Here is a 21,673-nt window from a genome sequence, read left to right on the forward strand (position 1 = left end):
TTTGAAGAGGGTATGCATAAGCATTCATAATGCCTACATACATATTACATGACACCTGACATAAAAATAGGATTACGTATCCACTCATAAATGGTTATTATTAGTGCTGTCAAACAATTAAAATTTTTAATCAGATTAATCACAGGGTTGCTGTGGATTAATTTTGATTAATCATGATTAAATATCATTCCTTTTTAATCTATATTAATTGCATTTCATTTTGCAAACTCGGCAACGTGTTAGCAAAGTGCTAGCAGAATCCCAGACGAATGTATGCTTCAGGTTAATGTGGTATTTTAAGCTGGAAGTGCTTTCGATGAAAAGAAAACTCCTTCCTGCAGAATGTGCGTAATACTTTGTGTCAGTCGACTGTTCGTCTTTTTTTTTTTTTTTGTACTCAAATTTCCCATCGAGAGGGCCAATGTGCTGTTTAGCGTCTTCCATATCGAGTTGGTTGGTCACTACCGGATCAACGGCCCATTTGCACATGCACGGCCGCATGCTCGACCGTAACCCTACTTGGACAACCTGCCCGAAATGCATTGCCATACACTGTAAAATTCAATAGTTATCCCAACTCAGAAAAATAAGTTGAAGTGACTAATTTTCAAAAATGTGTACTTCTTACTAAGTTATATTGAGTACCACTAAATTACAGGGTAGAAATATCATCCATACTCCTGTTTTGAGGGATGCCAACTAAAAAGAATCAAGTAAAGCCAAAGATGGGTTTTAACCCTGCTGCCTAACACCCACAGGCCAGTAGGTGGCAGTAACTGCATCGAGTTAGGACTGGGAGATAAAGAAGAAGAAGAACTGCATTTGTTTGAAAACTGGAAAGAAGAAGATACGTGTGTTTGAGCTTACGCAGAAGCCAACGTGAAGTTTGCCCACGCTTTGGCAACACAAGCAGCTTGTATTTTTACCTCAGAGGAAGCTTTTATTTTTGATGACAGACCACAGTGTAAGTTGTTTAGCAGGTAACAAGTATTTCTTTATTAACTGATTCAACTTAAAGTAGTGAGCTTTTAACACGGCTTTTTAAGTAAAGAAAAATTGCAATTCAGTTCAAATAACTAAAACTCCTTTTTGTAGAGTACTTAGGTAAGGAAGTTGTTAGTGCAAGGTTTAGTACAGACTACACTGTGAACCCGAATTTTGTTTCTACTTAAACGTTTTCGCAATCATTACTTATTCTTTTATGTTTTGTCAAAAAATGTTGACATTACTAAATCAAATTTGTCGTTTGTACCATTGAGCTGAAAGACGCAATGCAATAATCATGTTAAGCTGAGATAACTTAGTATGTTTAGTTCTTTAAGGGGAGGGGCTATTTCAAACTTTTCAAGAAACCATGGGTGAGACTGTCAGTGCATCTGTTGACACAGGCAGGCAGTACTTCCATCATGATTTCGACATGTGGCAAAGCCAATATTTTACCTCACTGTGTCTCCACTCAACCAGGGAGGGAGTAGTCAGCTGGTCTGGATCACCATCTGGCTCCAGCAATGTTTACAAAGGACTACTCACTATTGGGAGTGGGCTAATGGTGGAAGTCTGCGTTTTCTGAGTGCTTTTCTGGTTGTGGTGAGCAGTCGTGAGGAATGGCTCCCAGACAAGTTGAATGAGTTTGACAAGCTCTCGCGCACAGGAGGCATGAGTTGCTGTTATCTATTCTGAATCACTCATACAGTCACATACAGATAGGGTGGTATGCAACATTGACCCCCTCACTCATGGTGTCACACTTCAAAAAACACTTCTCACTAAAGACATGAACTAATAGACTCTACACAAAGGAATTTTAGTTATTTGAACTGAAGTGCAGTTGTTCTTTACTTAAAAAGCCTCTTTAAGTACAATGCAAAAATCTCTGTTTTACTCTACTAGGGTCATAAAGTTAGAGTTACTTGTGTTTTTCAAGGTAATCGGTTGCATGATTTTTTGAAGTAAGGTTAACTAATTGGATTTTACAGTGTATACGGAAGGTTGGTGTTGATCCCGGTAAGTGTAAAGCTTTTGTTTGTAATCTTTTCAATATGATTTAATTTTTTGAAGTCCATGTGACTTATCTTCATTTAGTTTCTGTCAACTTTATTGAAGTAGGTTACACTTAGATACATTAAGTGTAGTTTATTGCTAATGTCAAGTAATGCCCACTTGTTTGGTGGAATATATTAAGTTAATTTGACTCAAAGAATTTTAGTTGTAATGGCTTGATTTCTCACAACTTTAAAAGAAGTACAGCTTACTCAGATATAATAATTTCACTCTACTTGACACAATTAAGTTCTTTTACTTACTTTTCCCAAGGTAATCGGTTTCCTAAATTCTTTTAAGTAAACATAACTTGTTAGAATTTAAAGTGTAGATGTTTCAGGGATTTTGAGTCAATCTGCACTGCAGATGGGTTAACTGCATTAAAATTTTTAATCAAACTAATCATGATGATGGATTAATCCACATTAAAGCGTTAATTTTGACAGCCCTAGTTATTAGATCACTTTCAATGTCAAACTGACATCTTACTCTATGTCAAGTAACATAGTGGTCAGTTGACATACTGTCCATCACCCACTCAGTAAGACCAGGATGTAGTTGCATGCTGAGTATTTGCACATGTGCATATGGCTGGAAGGTTCTCAAGGTCTGCAATTTTACCCAGTAGTCATTCTGTTGTTTCAAATCCAGTGTATATAACATTCTTAGATTCTTAAAACACAAAATGTAGAACTCTGGACTGAAAATGAACGTTTATACGACATTATCTGTCAAGTATTACATTATCAGTTTTGAAAAAAATGTTATCACAATATCAGTCAGGATATTTTATTACATTATTGGTGAAGTTATTACATTCATGGGTTTTATAACATTTTCGATCAAGTTAAGTGCAAATTTTATTACATTTTCAGGCGTTATTACACTTTTGGGAAATTATTACATTATAGGGTACTACAAGGCTCATCAAGCTTGCATCTATTTTACTGCTAGCTAGCTTGTGGATTCATACCAAGTATTCTTTCAGACGGAAATGGGCTCTACCACCAGCCTTGTGAGAAAAAAAAAATCAAATGCCACATGTTTAAAACAAGATCTTTAAATCTGATTAAAGATTATTATGCACCAATCAAACAGTTAAAGAGTAATTAAACTCAAGAGTGGAGGAAGGAGGAAGGATAAGACACCTAAACTCCCACCTTCCTACTGTCCCTTATCAGCCACAACATCAATCAGTCCATGCTGCTTTTTAGATTTCATTATTAGCCATAAAGTTATAACCATTCAAGTTACACTTACAACAACCTACCTGAGTGTAAAATAGTGATAGTATATCAATTTTTATGTTATCCACTTCTTTTTTAAGAGAAACATGGTTAAATTGTAATCTCGGGCAGAAGCTCTACACGACCCACAATCCTAGAGTAACACAGTGATGTTGCTGATTGTTGACCCGTAAAAGTCGGGTGCTACTAGTGAAGTTGGTGGTCATGGATAAAGGAGGGCAGTAACTGATGAGCTATGTGGTGACAACAGATGGCACAACATACATCACTTGCCACCAGATCAGCCAGTAAAAAAAAAAAAAAAATAGCTGCAGTAGATGGTTTTAACTTGTAGAGGGCTGTCACCATGCATAAGTCAGCAGAAATTCAACACTTTGTAGTACAATGTCAAGCGCCTGACCAGAACAGATCAACAGCGCTGCTAAATATCCATATACAGTGCTTAACAAATTTATTAGATCACCCTAACCCTAACCAAAGTAAGGTTTATGCCACAGCTGCCCTAAATTAACAGCATTGGTAATTACCAAAATCATTTTTATGTTTCTGCAATGGTTAATACACCAATATGTAGAAGATCTTTAACCCAAATGATATTTTTACTGCTGAAATACAATTATTACTGTTATCCATGAATTTTCAAATTTACTGATTTACAAAAAAACTGAAAAAATAGTAAAGTACATTAATATTTCTTGATTAATATGTCAAATTATAGTTATTTACTTGGATTCCTGAAGAGAAAAATTAGTTTTAGTGGTTGAATGTTGTGCTTTATTCATTTCTGACTTCTCAGAGAAGCCCAGTGGGTGAATTCAGTTTGAAATTCCTCATTCCTGTTCAAAATGATAAAACGCGGAGAGCTCACTGAAAATGAAAGAGTCCGCATTAAAGCACTTTATGATGCTGGATGGTCTTTGAGACAAATATGACAGGTGGTCTAATAAATTTGTTAAGCACTGTACATAAGCTTGAAAAAGCAGTTTGAGGGTTTAGTTACTCTTTAAAAAGAGTATAGTTCATACAACAGTTAATGTGCATTGTGAAAGATACCCTTACCAGCCAAAATTTAATGAAGTACTGCAGATCTGTAGCAGTTATAAAAAGGCAGTAGAGTAGTGAATATGCCAAGAAGAGCATGAAGAACTTGTAGTTGGAGAATCCCACACAGTTGTTAACCCTGCAACAAGAATAAAACATCATTATGAAAATAAAACATAATAGTTTTATCAGATATTTTCTTCTTGCAGAGACACAAGATTTGAGAAAAGTCATGAAAATGGTTGAGCACACAATCAATTAATATTAGAGACAAGTGGTCTAATTGGAAACCTGGAGCCAATGAGGCTGCAGAAGCACTAAAAGTCACAAAGTTATCTAATGTTAGAACATTACAGCAGAAATGAATATGTTTACAGCCTGGTTCAAACCCTGATTGTGGTCGGAACAATTCATGTCTTTATGGCTACACACACAACAATGGCGGGGGGTTAATGTTTTTATTAACTTGTCTGCAATGGAGGAGAGTTACTGAGTAAATGTACTTGAGCACTGTAATAAAGTCCATTTTTAGTATCTGTACCAGACTTTTTTTTAGTTTTTGGAAAAAATTGTTACTGTTACTCAACTACACTTCAAAAAAAGATGAATATTGTACTTTTGACTCCACTACATTTCTGTGAATGCTCTGGTTACTCACTGCTTTTGTTCTGAAGTCAAGTGGTGAATTTTCCCTTCTTTGCAGTTTTGATAGGCAATAAACTGTGTTTGTCCTATGTGTGATTTGTCTTCGTGGTGTAACTGTACCTGTATCCCGGTGTCTCTATGGTTCAACGTAGCGCACACACAAGCAAAAGAACCTTAAGATTGGTCGGTTCATTTTGTTGTAGTAATGATGGCTATGGCAGAGAAGGACGGTTATTTAAGTACTGTTCCCCCACAGCCTCCAGTTATCTTAAAGCCATGTTTGAGGTTTTTAAAATATAATTGATGATTCTATCATTTCAACTGTTCTCTCTGTTTACCGCACACATGATTGCACAGGTCATCAGTTAATTATACAGGTCAGGTATTGGAGCATATGCAAATTTGGCACTTCACTGCATCAACTTTGGTTCAGTCCTGCTCTGGCCTCCTGATGGCCATCCTCCAGGCCTGCGCCAGACCCATGCCCCATCTCTCCAGGTATCCTCCCAGCTGCCTCCCCCACAATGCACGCAGTAGGCCCCTGGCATCTGGACCAACCCACAGGGTCCTGGGCAGCCAGTATGCACTGAGCTGGATCAGGCCCAGGGAAGAGTGCCAGGTGCCTGTTAAAATGCAGCTGCTGCTCACGGGTGCGCTAATGGCCTAGCGGACTAAGGTGCAACACATATATGTGGGCAGCCCAGGTTCAAATCCAGCCTGTGGCACTTTGTCATGCCTCTCCCCACTCTCGTCCCATTACCGACTCTATCCACTGTCCTCCTCTGTCAAATAAAGGCACTAAAAAGCCCAAAAATAAATCTTAAAAAAAGAAATCCAGCTGCTGCTCCCTAGCAGCTGATCCTTCCTATCTTTGCTCACAGTCTTGCCAACGATACCCAAAGATACGCCTAAGAGAAGTTGTCACAAAAAAGTCTAGTCAGTGCCTCTGGCCAACTGCCAATGTCCAGGCCTCACAAGAGTACAGTAAGATTGAAAGGACAAAGACAGTAAGACTCAAACTTTCATCCACATGCTCAGATACCGGGAATGCCACAGTCTTACTTAGCAAACCCATCATCCTGTGTGCAAGTCCAAGTCTGTGGTTGAGCTCAGCCTCACAGTCAGTGGATTGATGGGTTACGCTGCCAAGGTAGATGAACTGCTCTACAGCTCCACACTCACTCTCACCATTCACAGACACAGACTCAATGGCAGCATCCAAGGTATACCCAAATGGCTGGATTTTTGTTTTATGTCAAGGAGCCGTACATTCTCAACACTTCAGCCTCCTCATTCGGCAACTTAAGAGCCTCCACAAGGACATCTACAGTCTCCCAAGGATCACAGCATCATCAGCAAAGTCCAGATCAGTGACCTGGACATCGCTTACTGACACTCCACAGTTCGCTACCCATATTATCCTTTTATCCAGTCCATACAGGTACTGAAGAGTCAACTAGGATGAAATCAGAGGTGGAGCTGACACACTTCACAGCACTCTCTGCACCAGACTATAGGGCAGACATCAGCTGGATGAGCACATGTGGGATTCTTCAGAGCTCCAAAATCCTCCAGAGGGCATCTGTACTCACCGAGTCACCTTCTGGAAGTCAACCTAGGCTGCAAGCAACCCTCTATTGAATTCCTGAAAGCGCTCACCTGGCACAGATGCTGTCTACTGTAGACCTCTTAGGTGTAAAGCCCGACTGTTCAGGCCACTGGTGTTGGAGCAGCAGATAACGACTCCTGTTCAGCACTGTTAGCGCAAGGACCTTGCCCAACTCTGAGAGAAGCGTAATACCCCTTTAGTTGTTACACTCTCGCGCATCACCCTCACACGTCTAGATAGGAACAACAATGCCACTCATCTAGTTGGTAGGGATGATGCCTGTTCTTCATGAGGTCATGCAACCACAGGAGGGAGGTTTCACCACCCATTTGAGCATCTCAGCGTGGGTCTCACATAGACCAGGTGCTTTCCTGGTCTTCAGCTTACAGGTGAGTCCACACTTACTGCATATGTAGCATCCATTTGGAGCTCATGACTCCTCAAAGTAGCTAGGCTGTTGTTCCTTGATATCTGACTTCTCTGTCAGGATCGTGCTCATCAACCTAGAATCCTGGCCTAAGTATACAGCATGAGGTAAAGAGATACTAACATGGAAAGAGAGGTACCTCAAAAGCCCCCGTCCTTTAATATGTTTTATATGTTTAAGTATAAGGTGAGTACTAACACCACTGAAGAGAAGTGATAAAAGCAAAGGGAGCTTCAGCAGCAACAGACAACATTTAGCACTACTGCATAATCAAGAGGCGTTTTGCCTACTGAAGAAGCTATTTAGAAAAATTGAATGTTGTGCCACTTTCCAAATCCTGGCTGACATTTTCTCTGCAGAACAAGTAGTTTGGGTTGTTCCTATTGTTGTCCTTATTATTCTAAACTGCACATTTTGAACTTAGAAGCAAATAAGAATTAAAGATTATAAATAATGTTTTCTTAATCATAGCAAAGCAGAGTATAAACCAATGTATTCTTGATGCCTCACAATCAATCAATCTTTTTTTGTATAGCACCAATTCATGACAAAAATATCTTAAGACATTTTAATAGAGGGCAGACATAGGGGGAATACTTTTGTAAATTTTGTACATTTGCTCAAAAAACTGGAGGACATGTCCACATCAGGCATTTCTGAAGATCTCTGCACAAATGGACCCACTTTTGCTTTAATCCAGTTACTACACTTACATTTAGCTTGTCTAAATCCTTTTTTCTCCAGTGTCTGCTTCAGGAATAGCACATAATTTGGTGAAGGATAGACAAACCAGTTGGTTTTACAAAAATTACTCCAAGTGGAATCAGAGTTGTTTGTCTCCTTTCACAGCCAAAGTCTGCCATCTAACAGGATGTGAGGCTACAGTGTCAAATGCCTTCAAGTAAACAAACTCCTTGAGCTTCCATGTGATGTGTGTTATCAACCCCTGAATATTTTAAGGTTACTGGGTGAGAGGAAAATAATTTCACTGTCTACTAATATGTGTAATTGTAACCATATACTACACACAGTATGAGCCAAGTGTCATAGATCTTTGTTTAAAATCCTGTTGCCTTTTTAGTGTCGCTACATACCAGGGGCAGTGGTGATCCATCTTCAGGATGCATCTGTAACACAGCAGGGTCAGACTTCAGTGTAATTGAATCCTACTCTGCCTGCCAGAATGCAATGCACAGTGTGGTCTCTTCTCTATAGGTGCATGAGTAGAGAGCCATACTTATCACAGACTGAACAATGGTGACATCGATCAGGCTTCAGCAGCTGGCAGCGGTCACAGAAACGGATTGCTGAGGAGACACAGGCAATTCAATCACACAGCTGTCAGCAGCAGCCTCTCCTAACACTTGACCACAGACTAACAAGGTGACGGAGGTGAAATGAGCTCTGAGCATCACGTGATTCAGACTTCTCCTCTTGTTCCACATCAGGAGTGATGTGAGCACTACTGTACCTCCAGAGTTGGTACGGGTGTAGATGGGCAGATCCTTGGCTATCCTCCTCAGGATCTCCTGCTGAGACTCCCCTCGATCTTCACGCTCCAGCAGCTCTTTGTCAGAGTAGGACAGGTGAAACTATGTGGGGCAGAGCACAGAGGGAAAGAAGAACAACACCTGTGATCTATGAATACCTGTATCCTCAAGAAGTGATTTAAATCATCAGATAATCTACAAACTGTGTTGGTGTCAGTAATGCAATGGCTTTTGCTGCTGTGAAGCTGCAGTTCAGTAGGCAGTGAAGGGTATTTTTTATCTCCCATTTGTTTTGGTTCTTTTTGCCCCAGCAGGCAAATGGGAGCAAAGCAGCAAAAGCTGCAATATTACTTTCAGCCACTCAGGCAATTCATGATTGAACACTGGAAACAAATAAGTGTGATGATAACAAACAACACAGCACACATGAAAATTGACTTTTATTACAATCCCAAAACCTCAAGTGATCCAGCCATCCGCCCCTATAAAGAAAAACTGCATGTGTGCTTCGCCTTGGTTATTCATGAAATGTGAAGGTGGCTTTTCTCGGTGTCCATGTACGCATGTGTCCATTCACCCTGCAGAGCTGAAGTGCTGCGGTCAGGATCAGGGCCATTACATTACAGTGCAGCTCCAGGCACTTCCACTGCAAAGTATTATTAGTCTAAATGCAGCGTTCAATCATACAGGGAGCCTGCAACCTACATCTGCACCCATCAAGCCTCATCATCATAGCCAATAATAACGTTGCATTTCAGTAAGACTCACCTCCTTCAGGGGGTTCACTGGCTTGGTGAAGATGGTTTGCCAGTACGCCCACACAAACATGATAAATATGACATGGTACACCAGCAGGTAAACAACTGAAAGTAGAAAGACAGAAACATGCCATCATCATAATCTATTGTCACCATTTAACCATTTACATTCAGTTTGCAGCATCACTGTACATTTTTATGCCTCTGTGCTGGTGGTAGTCAGACAAATTCAATTTTCCTGTTGTCCAAGATGTTGTGAGTGAGACTCATGTTCATCCCTTGCTATTGAACATGATGTCTCATGACCCTTTTAGGGATGTTCTTAAACTTTGGACACATGTCCACTCTGACTCACAGATGAACATTTTAGTCTTCAGAGGTCCCAGGCTAAAGCCCATGTTCATATATTTCTTTGAAAGTGATTTCTCAAAAACACTTTGAGGGATTTCTTCAAACTTTGCACTAATTACAATTCTGACTTAAGGATGAACTCAGTACAATTTAAAGGTACATAGTAAAGGTCACTGTGTACCTCCAAGGTCACGGTGTACAGTCAAGGTCATGTGAGAGCTGTGGGTCTCGGAGAGGGTCTCGCCTGGGGCCTCCATAGTTCTACTGGAAGACTTCAACGCTCATGACTGGGAGGAACGGCCTGCCCGATTGTATAACTAGAAAAGCACTCAGAGAGCGCAGACCTCCACCATTAGCCCTATCTCCCAATAGTACAGAATCCTTCAAAAAGTTTCTGGATCCAGACGGTGATCCGGATCACTGCCAAAATCTAATCGGTTCTTCCTTATGCCATTTCTGACATGTCCTGAAAATTTCATCAAAATCCGTTCAATCGCTTTTTGAGTTATGTTGCTAACAAAAACACTAACAAACTAACAAACCCTGCCGATCACATAACCTCCGTGGCGGAGGTAACAAACACCATGTTCTAACATAGGGTTGCTCATGAGTGTACCTGGTATCAGAGCACCCTAGGCCAAAGATCGATGATCAACTTCACTGTCGTTTTATCTGATCTGCGTCAATATGTCTTGAAGAGTGTAGCTGTCAACTGATCACCACCTGGTGGTTAGTTCGATCAGATGATGGGGGAAACTGCCTGAAACAGACCTGGTAAGCCTCAATGGGTAGTGAAGGTGAACTGGGGATGAACGGGTCAAGACCCCTGCCCGTGGGGTCTTAAACTCCCACCTCTGTCAAACTTCTTGTGCATTCTAGGGGAGGCTGGGGACATGGAATTCGAGTGGTCTGTGTTCAAAACCTCTGTTGTGGAAGCGGCTGTTAGGAGTTGTGGGTGGAACACCGCCGGTACCTGTCATGGTGGCAACCTGAGAACCCACTAGTGGACACCAGCAGTTAGGGAAGCCATCAGGCTGAAGAAAGAGGCCTTTTGGGCATGGCTTGACCAGGGTTCTCTGGAAATGGGTGACAGGAACTGCTTGGCTTGGAGGGCTGCTGCTTCAGCAGTTGCAACCAGGTCTCATACTTTTGGGTAAATCTAACTTACATGCTTCTTTTTTCTTTTGCTTCCACTATATCAGAAATCTTCTAAAAATGTTTTTAATCTACTTTACTTTGTTCATACTACGCCCTGTAAAGAGAAAACAGACCAAATGTACAGGTTTGGCTTAAATCACTGAGACCTGAGGTGAATGCTGTTTTCATTCAGTGTGTCATGCAGTTGATGCATATAGCTATACAGTGCCTACATTGAAAATTTACCTTCTCGAAATGTTTTACCCTTTTATTGTTATCATGGATTAATCATAGTCAATATAATTTGGCTTTTTGACTTGAAATACAAAAAATGAACCATTTCTCAAGTTTTCTTCAACAGTGGATTTCCTTTTGCCACTCTCATAAAGCTTTGACTGGTGAAGAACCAGGTCAACAGTCATTGTATGAATAGTCTCTCCCATCTCAGCTGCTAAAGCTTGTAGCTCCTTCAGAGTTGTCTCTCTGTAGAAATATCTGTTCACTTTGGCATCAAAGAGTTTGAAACAAAGTTTGAAAAAGCCAGATTATATTGACCATGATTGATTTATAAAATAGATTAAAAGTCCAAGGGAATGAAAAATTTTAGGCACTGTACACTTTCTAGCTATAATAGGAGCTGATACACATCCAGCTTAAAGATGGTGAGGATGTTTTTTTTCTTTTTTGCTTTGCTGAGGGCTTTCCATGCAAAGACTGAAAGCTTCTGAACCTATTTAGACACCTTTCAACACTTAGAAGACAAAAAATAACTTTGACTTACTGCCTTGAGTTTAAACTTACCCTTTTCTCCCGTGTCTTCAATTGATTCTGAAAACATTAAAAACAAACAGAGTCAGGTCTGTACAAAGACAATTAAACTCTATTTACTAAAGACTCATGGTCATGGACTCACTGTCTAGTTTACATATGTTTGATTGTCAATCAGTGTCTGATTTCATATTTACACAGCTTAAAAACTCACACAGTTAATATGCAGCAAAAGCAATTGTTTGACTCATCATTTATCATCATTTATCATTTATGAGTGAATTACTGTGCTTTGATAAAAGTCATTGAAATCATTTTTGCAATTCTGAAAAAGTACAATTGTTTGTATGGGAATCCTGGCAGCCGCAACAGCCCTCAGAGATGTGACTGTGTGAAGCTGCCAATCACAAGTCAACATCAGAACCTACTTAATAAAAAAGAAAAACTTTCCAAACATACTCATTAAAGGAGTCAAAAAAAGTGGAATTGGAGATCTGATAAAAAATTAGCTGACAGGTTTTTATTCCTAAATGGCAGATGGACTCGAGCTTGTGGAGCACTTTTCTAGTCATCTTACTACACAAAGTACATTTTATCCACAGGCCACCATTCACACCACAGGCACACACTGATGGCAACTAGAGGAAATAGATGAGTGGAAAAAACACAAATATATACAATTAATTCTCTCTGATAACAAAAAAGAAACTCTGAAACATTTACTGTGACAAAACCTATGGATAAAACAACTGGAAAACAGCATGCAGCACAGTTACCATTTTATCACAATTATCTTGTTTTTATAATCGTGGGAAGCCAAAATCTTGATTGAAAATTGAAACTCAGTTCTTTGTCCAGCCTGATTGATGGTAGATAACCTGACACAACAGATAGTCTATTTCACATATCTATGCCATGGGATATGTTTCACATCCATCGGGGCGACCCCCATAGACAGCAGTGTAAAACCTTTCAGAACAAAAATTTGAGAATTGATTGGACGAGTGTTTGTGTCCTACGTTCATTTCGAGCAACAAAACACATTTGTCTTAGTAGCAATGAGCTACAGCTTCATTTGAGCTCAGCAGGTAGCCATTGTCATGTTAAAAAACAAATCTTCATATTCAGTGGAGCCAGGTGGTAAATTAAATTCTTGCTGTATTTGGTTGGGAGAAGAGAAAAACATCTTTTGCCCCTAGAGAGCTTTCAGTGCAGTTCTTTGCACTTCTTTTAATAAATACATGTTGCTTCAGCTAAACCATTCCTAACCACCTCCTTATTTTCCTCAGATTACACTGATTGGTCCTGTCATTCTGTGAACAGCGAGTCAGTCTGAAGCTTGGAAGATGGATCCATCTGATGACAGTGATGGAATCTGATCAATACATCTGCTATAGATGATGCTATGTAAAGTGCCAGTTACAGTTAACTATACAGATTAACATGTTGCTGACGCAGCAATATAGGATCAATGTCTTGCCCTATGGGACACTTTGACTGCAGGAGCTGGGGACTGAACCCCTAACCTTCAGATTAAAACAAAACCAACCCCTACCACTGATCCACAGACATCCTGATGTCTAACAATAAGTAGCTTAGCATACAGTAACATCCATCTACTTACCCTATTAACCTGTAAAATGCAGCACACACAAATGCACACACATTCAACATAGTCAAACGCATGCAGTAGCTGAGGAAAGGTATGCCAGCGAGCTGAATTGAGGCAAGCAGCCAAAAATCGTGTGCATGCTGCCTTGCCAGCATAAAAGCCCCAGAGTCTGACAGAGAAGCATAAGCATGAGTATGTGATCAAGGGCATGTGATGGGATGTATATAATCACACGTCTCCCTCTCCTCTGCCATCCTGCAGCAACAAATTCAAAGACCACCTGATCTCATATTTTTAACAACCTTGGGAAAGGCCCAAATGTTCAAAGGCTGACAGTCTGTGCTTTATAAAGAAAGTGGGTCAAACGCAGATTGCTGGGGGTGAATTATGTAAACCAGACAATGGGATTAACTGTGCTGCTGAACGAGAGGTATCAGCTGATGATACTTTCACACAACTCTCTCTCTGTGCTTGCAGACCCCATGCTGGCCCTGAGCGACCGCTGCCCTGCCCTGCTGCTGCTGTTGTCCTCTGTCTGTCCCATGTGACTAGATTACAACACAAATCCATTTTTGTTCACCAGGATGCAAAAACAAGATTGTTTAAAAAAGCATGATCAAACAGGGATTTAGCTCTTCTGTCACCCTGCAGGGATGAAGGGTGTCTCAGTATCTTGTGGCTGCAGAGACATGGTGTCCTGTAACCCTAGAAGAGAAACATGCTCTTGCAAGGCAATTTATCTAGTTTCAATTTCAATTTTGTTTTAGCTTCCCATGATCAAAGACTTGATAATTGAGATTAAAAAATGATTGTGCTTGTGTGCAGTGCTGCACTTGTGTTGTCCATAGACTTTTATATTTTTAGTAAATGTTTCAGTGTTTTTTGCTATATTTTGGTCACAAGAGGACATAACCACCTCTGAAACAACATAGCTTGGCTATCCTTATTATTATTATTAATAATAATAATAATAATAATAATAATGTTAATAATAATAATATTCATAATAATAATGATGATATTATTACTATTAATAATAATAAATAAATGAATAAATAAATAAAAATAATAATAATCTATTATTATTTTTATTATTATTTCATATATCCATGTTTTTCACTTTTTGTTTCAGTTAATGTGTTCTGTTTCAGTGTTCAGAATATCAAAGGGTTAGGATTCTTTCAGTTAAATATATGAAGATTTCTGAAATTCAATGATTGAGTCTGATTATCAGGATCTAAATATCACTTAATTATCGTGATAATGATTTTTTAGCATAATGAAGGAGCCCTAATGCATTGTAGGACAGATGGTAGGGTAGATCTCTGACTCTACCTTCTGAGCCACAGTCATGTGATTTTTTTCTCTTGTGCTTAAAGGAATACTTCAACATTTTGGCAAATTCGTCCATTGACATAGTTCCTATAGTCTTAGTAATAGGTTCGTTACCTTTAGTTGTTGGTGCAAGCTATTTATAGATCGGCGCTGCCGAGTTCGGACCTGCTGTGCCAACTCAATGTAAGCAGACGGTATTCTGGCTTTCCCTCATCAGACTCATCAAATACACAATCCAACAACTCCAAAACGCTCACATTGACAAGTTGTGACCTGCACATTCACCATGCTATGAAATAATAACGTATAATTATATAACATTACGACACATGAAGCAAATACTCGGAACTATTTCTTGAGTAAACCACTGGGCGGAGTGACACAGTGCAGCAGCCATGTCTGGAGTGTAGTTCCAGCTTTGCATTTAGCTTTAAAACATCTCCATATTGTAATGTTCCATGATTATTTCATAGCGTGGTAAATTTGCAGGTCACAACTTGTCCACGAGAGCATTTTGGATTGTTGTTGGATTGTGTATTTGATGAGTTTGACGAGGGGAAAGCCAGAAATACCGTCTGCTTACATTGAGTTGGCACAGCAGCTCCAAACTCGGCAGCGCCAATCTAAAAATAGCTTGCACCGACTACAGGTAACGAATCTATTACTAAGACTATAGGAATTATGGCAATGGGCGAATTTGCCAAAATGTTGAAATATCTCATTAATGGTAGTTTTTAACCTGTAATATGTTGTTTGGATGTTTAACTTCTTGGCATTCTCTTGAGGTTGGTGTTTTTTAAAAATCTCTTTTAAGGCATTTGTAAGGCTTGGAGAGTTGAGGTTTTGATCCCCAGCCAAGACACTAAACTCCATGTTGCTCCCACTGTTGCATCAGTGGCATGGCCAGGCTGGAATGGCTCATCTGGAGGACCTGGAGAATTCCAGGTGGGCTAGGCTGGTTCAATGGCCCAGTGCAACTGTTGCTGTCAGAAACAACTGTAATGGGCACAAGGCAAGGTGAGCTGTTGTTTCAGTGTGAGAATAATTGCACGTGATCATCTTAGATAAAGGAAATTGACATTTAATCTTTTTTTATATTCTTTGAATAGTTTTACTAAATGTGAGGTATGGCTTTTTAAAAAGCGAGACTAATGCTGTAATACAGTTTTGTTGAACATAAACATTTTTCATTTTGTTTCTCCTTCAATATACTCCTGTACTGCATCAACACACTGCTGCATTCAGGTCTTCCACTGATCAACAGTGCAGTAGGTCTGCTTCGTAAAGTCATCTCAGAACCTCTGTCGTTCTTTTCTTAACTTCTAACACAGACTCAAAGCGTGTTCCTCTGAGCACAGATTTTATCTTTGGGAAATAGAAAAAGTCACAGTGCTGGATCAGGTGAATTGGGAGGGTGATCAAGCACTGTGATTTGTTTCTGGGGCAGAAGCTGCTTTACAGAGAGCTCAGTGTGAGCTGGTGTGTTGTCATGATGAAGAATGAAACCATTTTTCCACAATTGTGGTCTCTTTCTTCAGACTTTTTCTTCCCTGCATTTCCAGAAGCTGTTTGTGATAGTGTTGATTCACCATCGACCCTTCTCAAACCAACTCCTCCAAAATGATGCCCTTAATGTCAAAGAAAACGATCAGCACAGCCTTGAATTTGGACTTGCTTCACTGTGCTTTCTTAATCCTTGGTCATGATGACTGCAGTTTTGTCAAAGGATTGTATTAGAAGACCCAAATTTCACTGCATGTAATCACTCCTTGAAAATGAGTGTTTTCTTCAATTTCTTAAAAAAAAAATCTCCACGAATTTGCTTGCATTTTTCCTTTGATTAGAGTCAAAAGTTTTAGGATAACTTTGGCACACACTTCTGTCATGTTTAAAAATTGCTAAATCATCTCTTTATTGATGGAGACCATTTCTGCTGTCATTCTTACAGAGTCGTCAATCATTTCAAATGATTTGATCAATTTGTTGAGTGTTTTCAGAGGATTTTAATGTGCATGGGTGCCCAGATCAATTATCTTCTTGGACCTCCTCTCTGCCTTCACTACATCTTTTGTGCCATTCAAACACACGTGACAGTTTTCCCCATACACCTCAGTTGATGTACCAAAAAATTCATTTGCTGTTTTGTTCAATTTCACCAAAAAAAAAAAAAATGAATGTGTTACTGAACTTTTAAGTTAAACCTTTTAATGACATCTCAGCAAAAAGGTGCACTTCAATTAGTAGCCAGCACTGAACTAAAGACGTCTGGAACCCAACAGCAGTTGCGTGAATAGCCAACCGTTCAATATATAAGAGTGTCACTGTGAACCTCAAGGTTTTATCCTCATTCTCAGTTTTTAATAGCCATAACTCGTACAAGTTCAAGTCCACTGACCATTTTATTTGTCTCTGTATGATTTTTTTTCTTAATTTTGTTTACCAACAACAAAACATTGGCATCCTATGAGGCCCATATGATCTCAAGAGGCCTGCCCATCATACTGATCAGATATAAACATGTACAATAAAAAATTGAAGCGATGTTGCATGTTTGACTATTTTTGGAAAGGTTCAGATTTGGGAACAAACAGCCAGATCTTGAAAGCCTCCCTCTCTGTGTTTTCCTGTGTTTGGTCTCATTAAATTGTCTCTATTTCACCCCCGGTTTTGACAGAAGAGATCTGCTTTCCTAGGGGTCTGACAAGCTGCCAAATGGAGCACGGGAGTAGGCTGCTGAGACTCCTCAGAGACATCCTAGAAACCATTACTCACTATCCAGGTCAACTGTGTGTTCAGCGTTCACTGAGGAGGCTCGCTGTCTGTAACCGCACCATCCAACGCTCAGCAGCCAGAGGGTGAGAAAGAAGAAGGCTGGGCTGACTCAAAAGCCATTACAGACAGACTTCTTGCCAGAAGATAATGCTGCTGCTGCTGCTGCTGCTGTTTGTGTTGTGGTGGAGGATATAAATTCGGATAATGGAGCTCAGTGACTACACAAGCCTGAAGCTATTACAGTAAGTCTTTAAGATACTGCTGATAGAGTGGTAGTGTAGGATAATGAATCTCAAAGGATGGCCCTAATCCTTTTCTTGGACTTCCTTTGATAATGAATATGTCCTCAAAGTCTTCTGCAGGTTGTTAAACACTCATGATTCCGTCAGTGACAAAACTCAACTTCTGCTTTTCCATACCAAAACAGACCAATGCAACTCTGTTGTGGCAGCATGCTGGCTGTCCCTGGTTGAACCGTTATTGTCATGTGACTGTCCACACTGCATTAAAAACACAAGCATCTCTAAAGAACCAACCTGACCAGAAACTGCTGAAACAGAGATGTCTCCCCACCACATTTTAAACACACTCACTCAGAGGCATTCCCCCACTCTCCTTCTCCCCCTGAAACACACGCACACATTCACAGACTAACACACACCTCCTCCTCAACTCACCAGACAGCTGCTTTCTTACCTATGCAAAGCTGCAAAACATAAGCGTAGTATGACCAAGCCACAATGAGGGCGATGAAGAGGACAGGGATCCAGTATAAAACTCTCTGACAGCCCCTCTTGATACTACGCGAGCCCGACGGTGCCATAGTCTAGGAGAGGATCATCCCTCGTGCGCAATCGTGTGTTACTCTCCCTCTCGTGTCTTCCTGTAGTCTGTCACTGCATCGTAGCTCCGACTCTGATCAGCCTAATCGGTAGCACAGACGCTACATCCTCCCGCCTCTAGTGCTGCTGCTGCTGTTCTGCTCCCCTCTGATCGTCCTGCTCAGCCACCAGCAAACACTACAACAAAATATCAGAGCCACTAACAACCACACTCTCACTCACGGAGCCAGGACCGCCCCTGCTGCCTCCCCACAGGTTGCCATGGCGTCCGCGAGATGCTGCAAGCCTGGCACATTTTTCACCGCGAGCAGATGGGTTCAATAAGTTCATCCTCGCGAGTGTTGAGACGGGGTCTGTTCACACTCACTCGCGTGCATACACACGCACACAACAATGTCTGGATGATGCCAGGCACATCCTGATCATGCACTGTTGCTCTGTTTATGGAGAAACGTTTAAAAAAATCAGTTATGTCGCATGCTGATTTAGTGAGTCTTTACCGAGCTGTGGTATGGGTGCATCTCTAGGTCACTGGGCTTATGATTCTGAGACGGATACCAAGTGTTAAAAAAACAAAATGATTTTTGGTCGAAATAAGAAAAAACAAAATTCAAACACAATGTGATTTCCTTTCCATGGTAAAAAATAAAAAATAAAATAAATAAAAATAATAAGATGAGCAAAAGGAACATAACAGAAGAAATGTTCAGATTGACATTAAGTAAAGGAAAATAATCTAGATGACATAAATGAAAAGGTACGTTTCATGTGCAGTAGCGCCACATATTGTAGCAAACCTCTGGAACACATGTAGCTCATCACAATCAATCTCCCTTTTTTACTCACCATTTGAATTTTTAAAATCTGTTGGGGTTTTATGCCACCCTCTTCTTAAACTAAAGGTAACTGACTTCCTGTTTTGATACAGACCTAATTTTACAACCCCCTTTTCAAAACTCCCATGAACTCATATTTTCTTCACAATAGAACAAAAACAACTTATCAGATGTTTAAACTGAGACATTTTAACATTTTGAATTTGATGGCAGCAATGCATCTCAAAAAAGCAGAGACCATGTTTACCACTGTGTAGCATCCTGCTTCTTTTAATCACAGTCTGTACACATCTGGGAAGTGAGGAGACCAGGTCTGGGACATGAATGTTGTCCCATCCTGTTCTGATGTAGGATTATAGCTGCTCAAGAGTCCTGGGTCTTCTTTGCCAGTTTTTATTTTACTTTATGATACTTCGAATGTTTTCTGTCGATGAAAGGTCTGGACTGCAGGAGGCCACATCAGCACCAGGACTCTTCTACTGTGAAGCCATGCTGTTGTGACGGATGTGGTGTGTGGTTTAGTATTATCTTGCTGAAATATGCAAGGCCTTCCCAGAAAGAGATGTTGTCTGGGTGGGAGCATATGTTGCTTTCAAACCTCTGTATACTTTTCAGCATTGACAGATCTTTTCCACATGTGTGAGCTGCCCACTCCATAGGGGCTAAGGAAACTCTATACCATCAGGGAAGCTGGCTTTTGAATTGCACAGTGATAACGAGCTGGATGGTCCATTTGAACACAAAACAGTTTTTCGTTTTTCCTCCATTCTAAATGAGCTCTGGTCCAGAGAAGACATAAGCATTTCTGGATCATGTTGTTATATGGCTTCTTCTTTGCATGATACAGCTTTCTGAGCCCATGCAGAGATTTCCAGTACAGAATCATGCCTGTTTTTATTACAGTGCCTCCTGAGGACTAAAAGATCACACACATCCAATATTGGCCCTTAGCCTTGTTCCTTGCACACAGAGATTTCTCCGAATTCTCTGAAACTTTTGATGATATATATAAGGCATTCAAAGTCTTTGCAACTGACGCTGAAGAACAATTTTACTGAAATTGTTCAACCATTTTTAGATGCTCTTTTTCGCAGATTGGTGGACCTCTACCCATCTTTACTTCTTAGAAACTCTGCCTCTCTAAGATGCTCCTTTAAGAACTAACCATGCTGCTGATCTGTTGCCAATTACCCTTACTAGTTGCAGCATGCTCCTCCAGGTGTTTTTCATTAATACCACTTACCTTTCCAGCATTTGTTGCCTCACCCCTACTTTTTCTAGATGTACTGCTACCATCATATTCAAAATGAGCTAATATGATCCACATAATAGTAAAATGTCTCAGTATCTGACTTGATGTTTGCGTTCTATTGTGAATAAAATATGGGTTCATGAGATATGAAAATCATTGCATTCATTTTTTAACAGTTTAGGCCGGCCACACACTTCAGGATTTTAAGCCCGATTTTAGGCAAGATTTGACTCCCCAATGATTGTAGGTGCATATGCCGACTTGAGCCTCGTCGCAGACGATTTTTTGTCTGAATAGTCTGCATGTGTGTGGTGTCAACACGATTAATTTTCTGCTCCAAATCACGCCGGAGCATCCCAGATCCTGAATTGTAAACATAAAAGATGTTTGATATTTACTATTCTAGGTCGTAGTGCGGCTGACGGAGTAGCTACAATAACCAATAAGAGTGAGCAGACCGGGTAGTGTCACCAGACGGCTCATACGTACTTTTACTGCTCACAACGATAAACACAACTGTACCTTAATTCCAGCCAGGATTTTATCCTGAATCTTTCCCTTGTTTTATGATTTTTGATAACTTTGCAAAGCAGATGGACACTCCCGTTTCCTTATTTTTCACCGGCAAATCCATCTTGCAAAGCTCCCGTCTGAACTGTTTGGGCCTGGTTAGAAAGTGACAGGACCAATCAGCAACGAGGGGCAGTACTCTCAGGTGGGGCGGAGTTGTGACGTATGCAAGCAGCAACAAGAGCCCGGTGCAATTATGGCAAAAGAGCTTAGCGTGGATGCTGTTAAAGTGCCAGTTTTATCAGAACTTGACGTCATTTCTTCGTTAACAGAAGAACAACAAACAGCTGTGAGTTGTTTTCTTTTCAAAAACAACAAAAGTCGTGTACTGACATCTATGGTCGCCATGGTTCGCGTTATTCCTCGGTAGCTGCGCACGCGCACCTCAATAATGGCTACATCATGTGTTTTGTTGCTCTGATAGGCCCATAAAGATGTGACAGACAGAACATTCACGATCACACTCCGAGTTTCTTTCAAATCCTCTGCCCTTTCCCAAACGCTTAGTATTGAAAATTTTCCAGATGGATGTGTGAAACACACATCCATCTGGAACACATCCATCTGATGTGTCAGGTGAGATTTTTGCTGCACCTGTAACACATGCCAGGGCACTCTGTTGTGGGGGGACAGCAAGACGGTATCGACAGACATCCATATTTGTTTGTGTTTTTCTGAAGTCACGTGATCACATGAGGTTGTGGGCAGGTTGGCAGGTGTGTGGTCTTCAGTGATCTGATAATCTGGCTGAGTCATCTAGTGTGTGCGTTCAGTGGATTAAAGATGAAAAATCTTTTGAAATTGTCCTCATATCTGTGGTCCCCCACAGTTTTAAAATCATTTCAGATTTAAAAATCGTGTAGTGTGTGGCCAGCTTTATACAGTGCACAGGAAAATGAACTTGTAATGGATTGAACAGGACTTAAGAGAACAGTTAAAAG

General features: G+C 40.4%; 1 protein-coding gene across 2 annotated transcripts in view; it reads right to left on the bottom strand.

Annotated features, from left to right (window-relative positions):
• zdhhc2 (zinc finger DHHC-type palmitoyltransferase 2) overlaps nt 1-18,222 on the bottom strand; it is a 32,724-nt gene extending 14,502 nt beyond the window's left edge. For both annotated transcript variants that reach the window (XR_005992432.1, XM_041796942.1), the window contains exons 1-7: nt 17,929-18,222; nt 11,547-11,573; nt 9,268-9,362; nt 8,481-8,601; nt 8,247-8,316; nt 8,104-8,136; nt 4,347-4,467 (exon numbers count right to left, since the gene is read on the bottom strand). Coding sequence is in view for 1 of the 2 variants with exons in the window: in XM_041796942.1 (XP_041652876.1) it covers nt 4,347-4,467; nt 8,104-8,136; nt 8,247-8,316; nt 8,481-8,601; nt 9,268-9,362; nt 11,547-11,573; nt 17,929-18,055 (594 nt within the window). In the remaining variant the exon portion in view is untranslated. The remainder of the gene's footprint in view (nt 1-4,346; nt 4,468-8,103; nt 8,137-8,246; nt 8,317-8,480; nt 8,602-9,267; nt 9,363-11,546; nt 11,574-17,928) is intronic.
• Nucleotides 18,223-21,673: the final 3,451 nt, after the last annotated feature.

Source organism: Cheilinus undulatus, linkage group 10 (assembly GCF_018320785.1).
Source record: "Cheilinus undulatus linkage group 10, ASM1832078v1, whole genome shotgun sequence".
Taxonomy (NCBI): domain Eukaryota; kingdom Metazoa; phylum Chordata; class Actinopteri; order Labriformes; family Labridae; genus Cheilinus; species Cheilinus undulatus.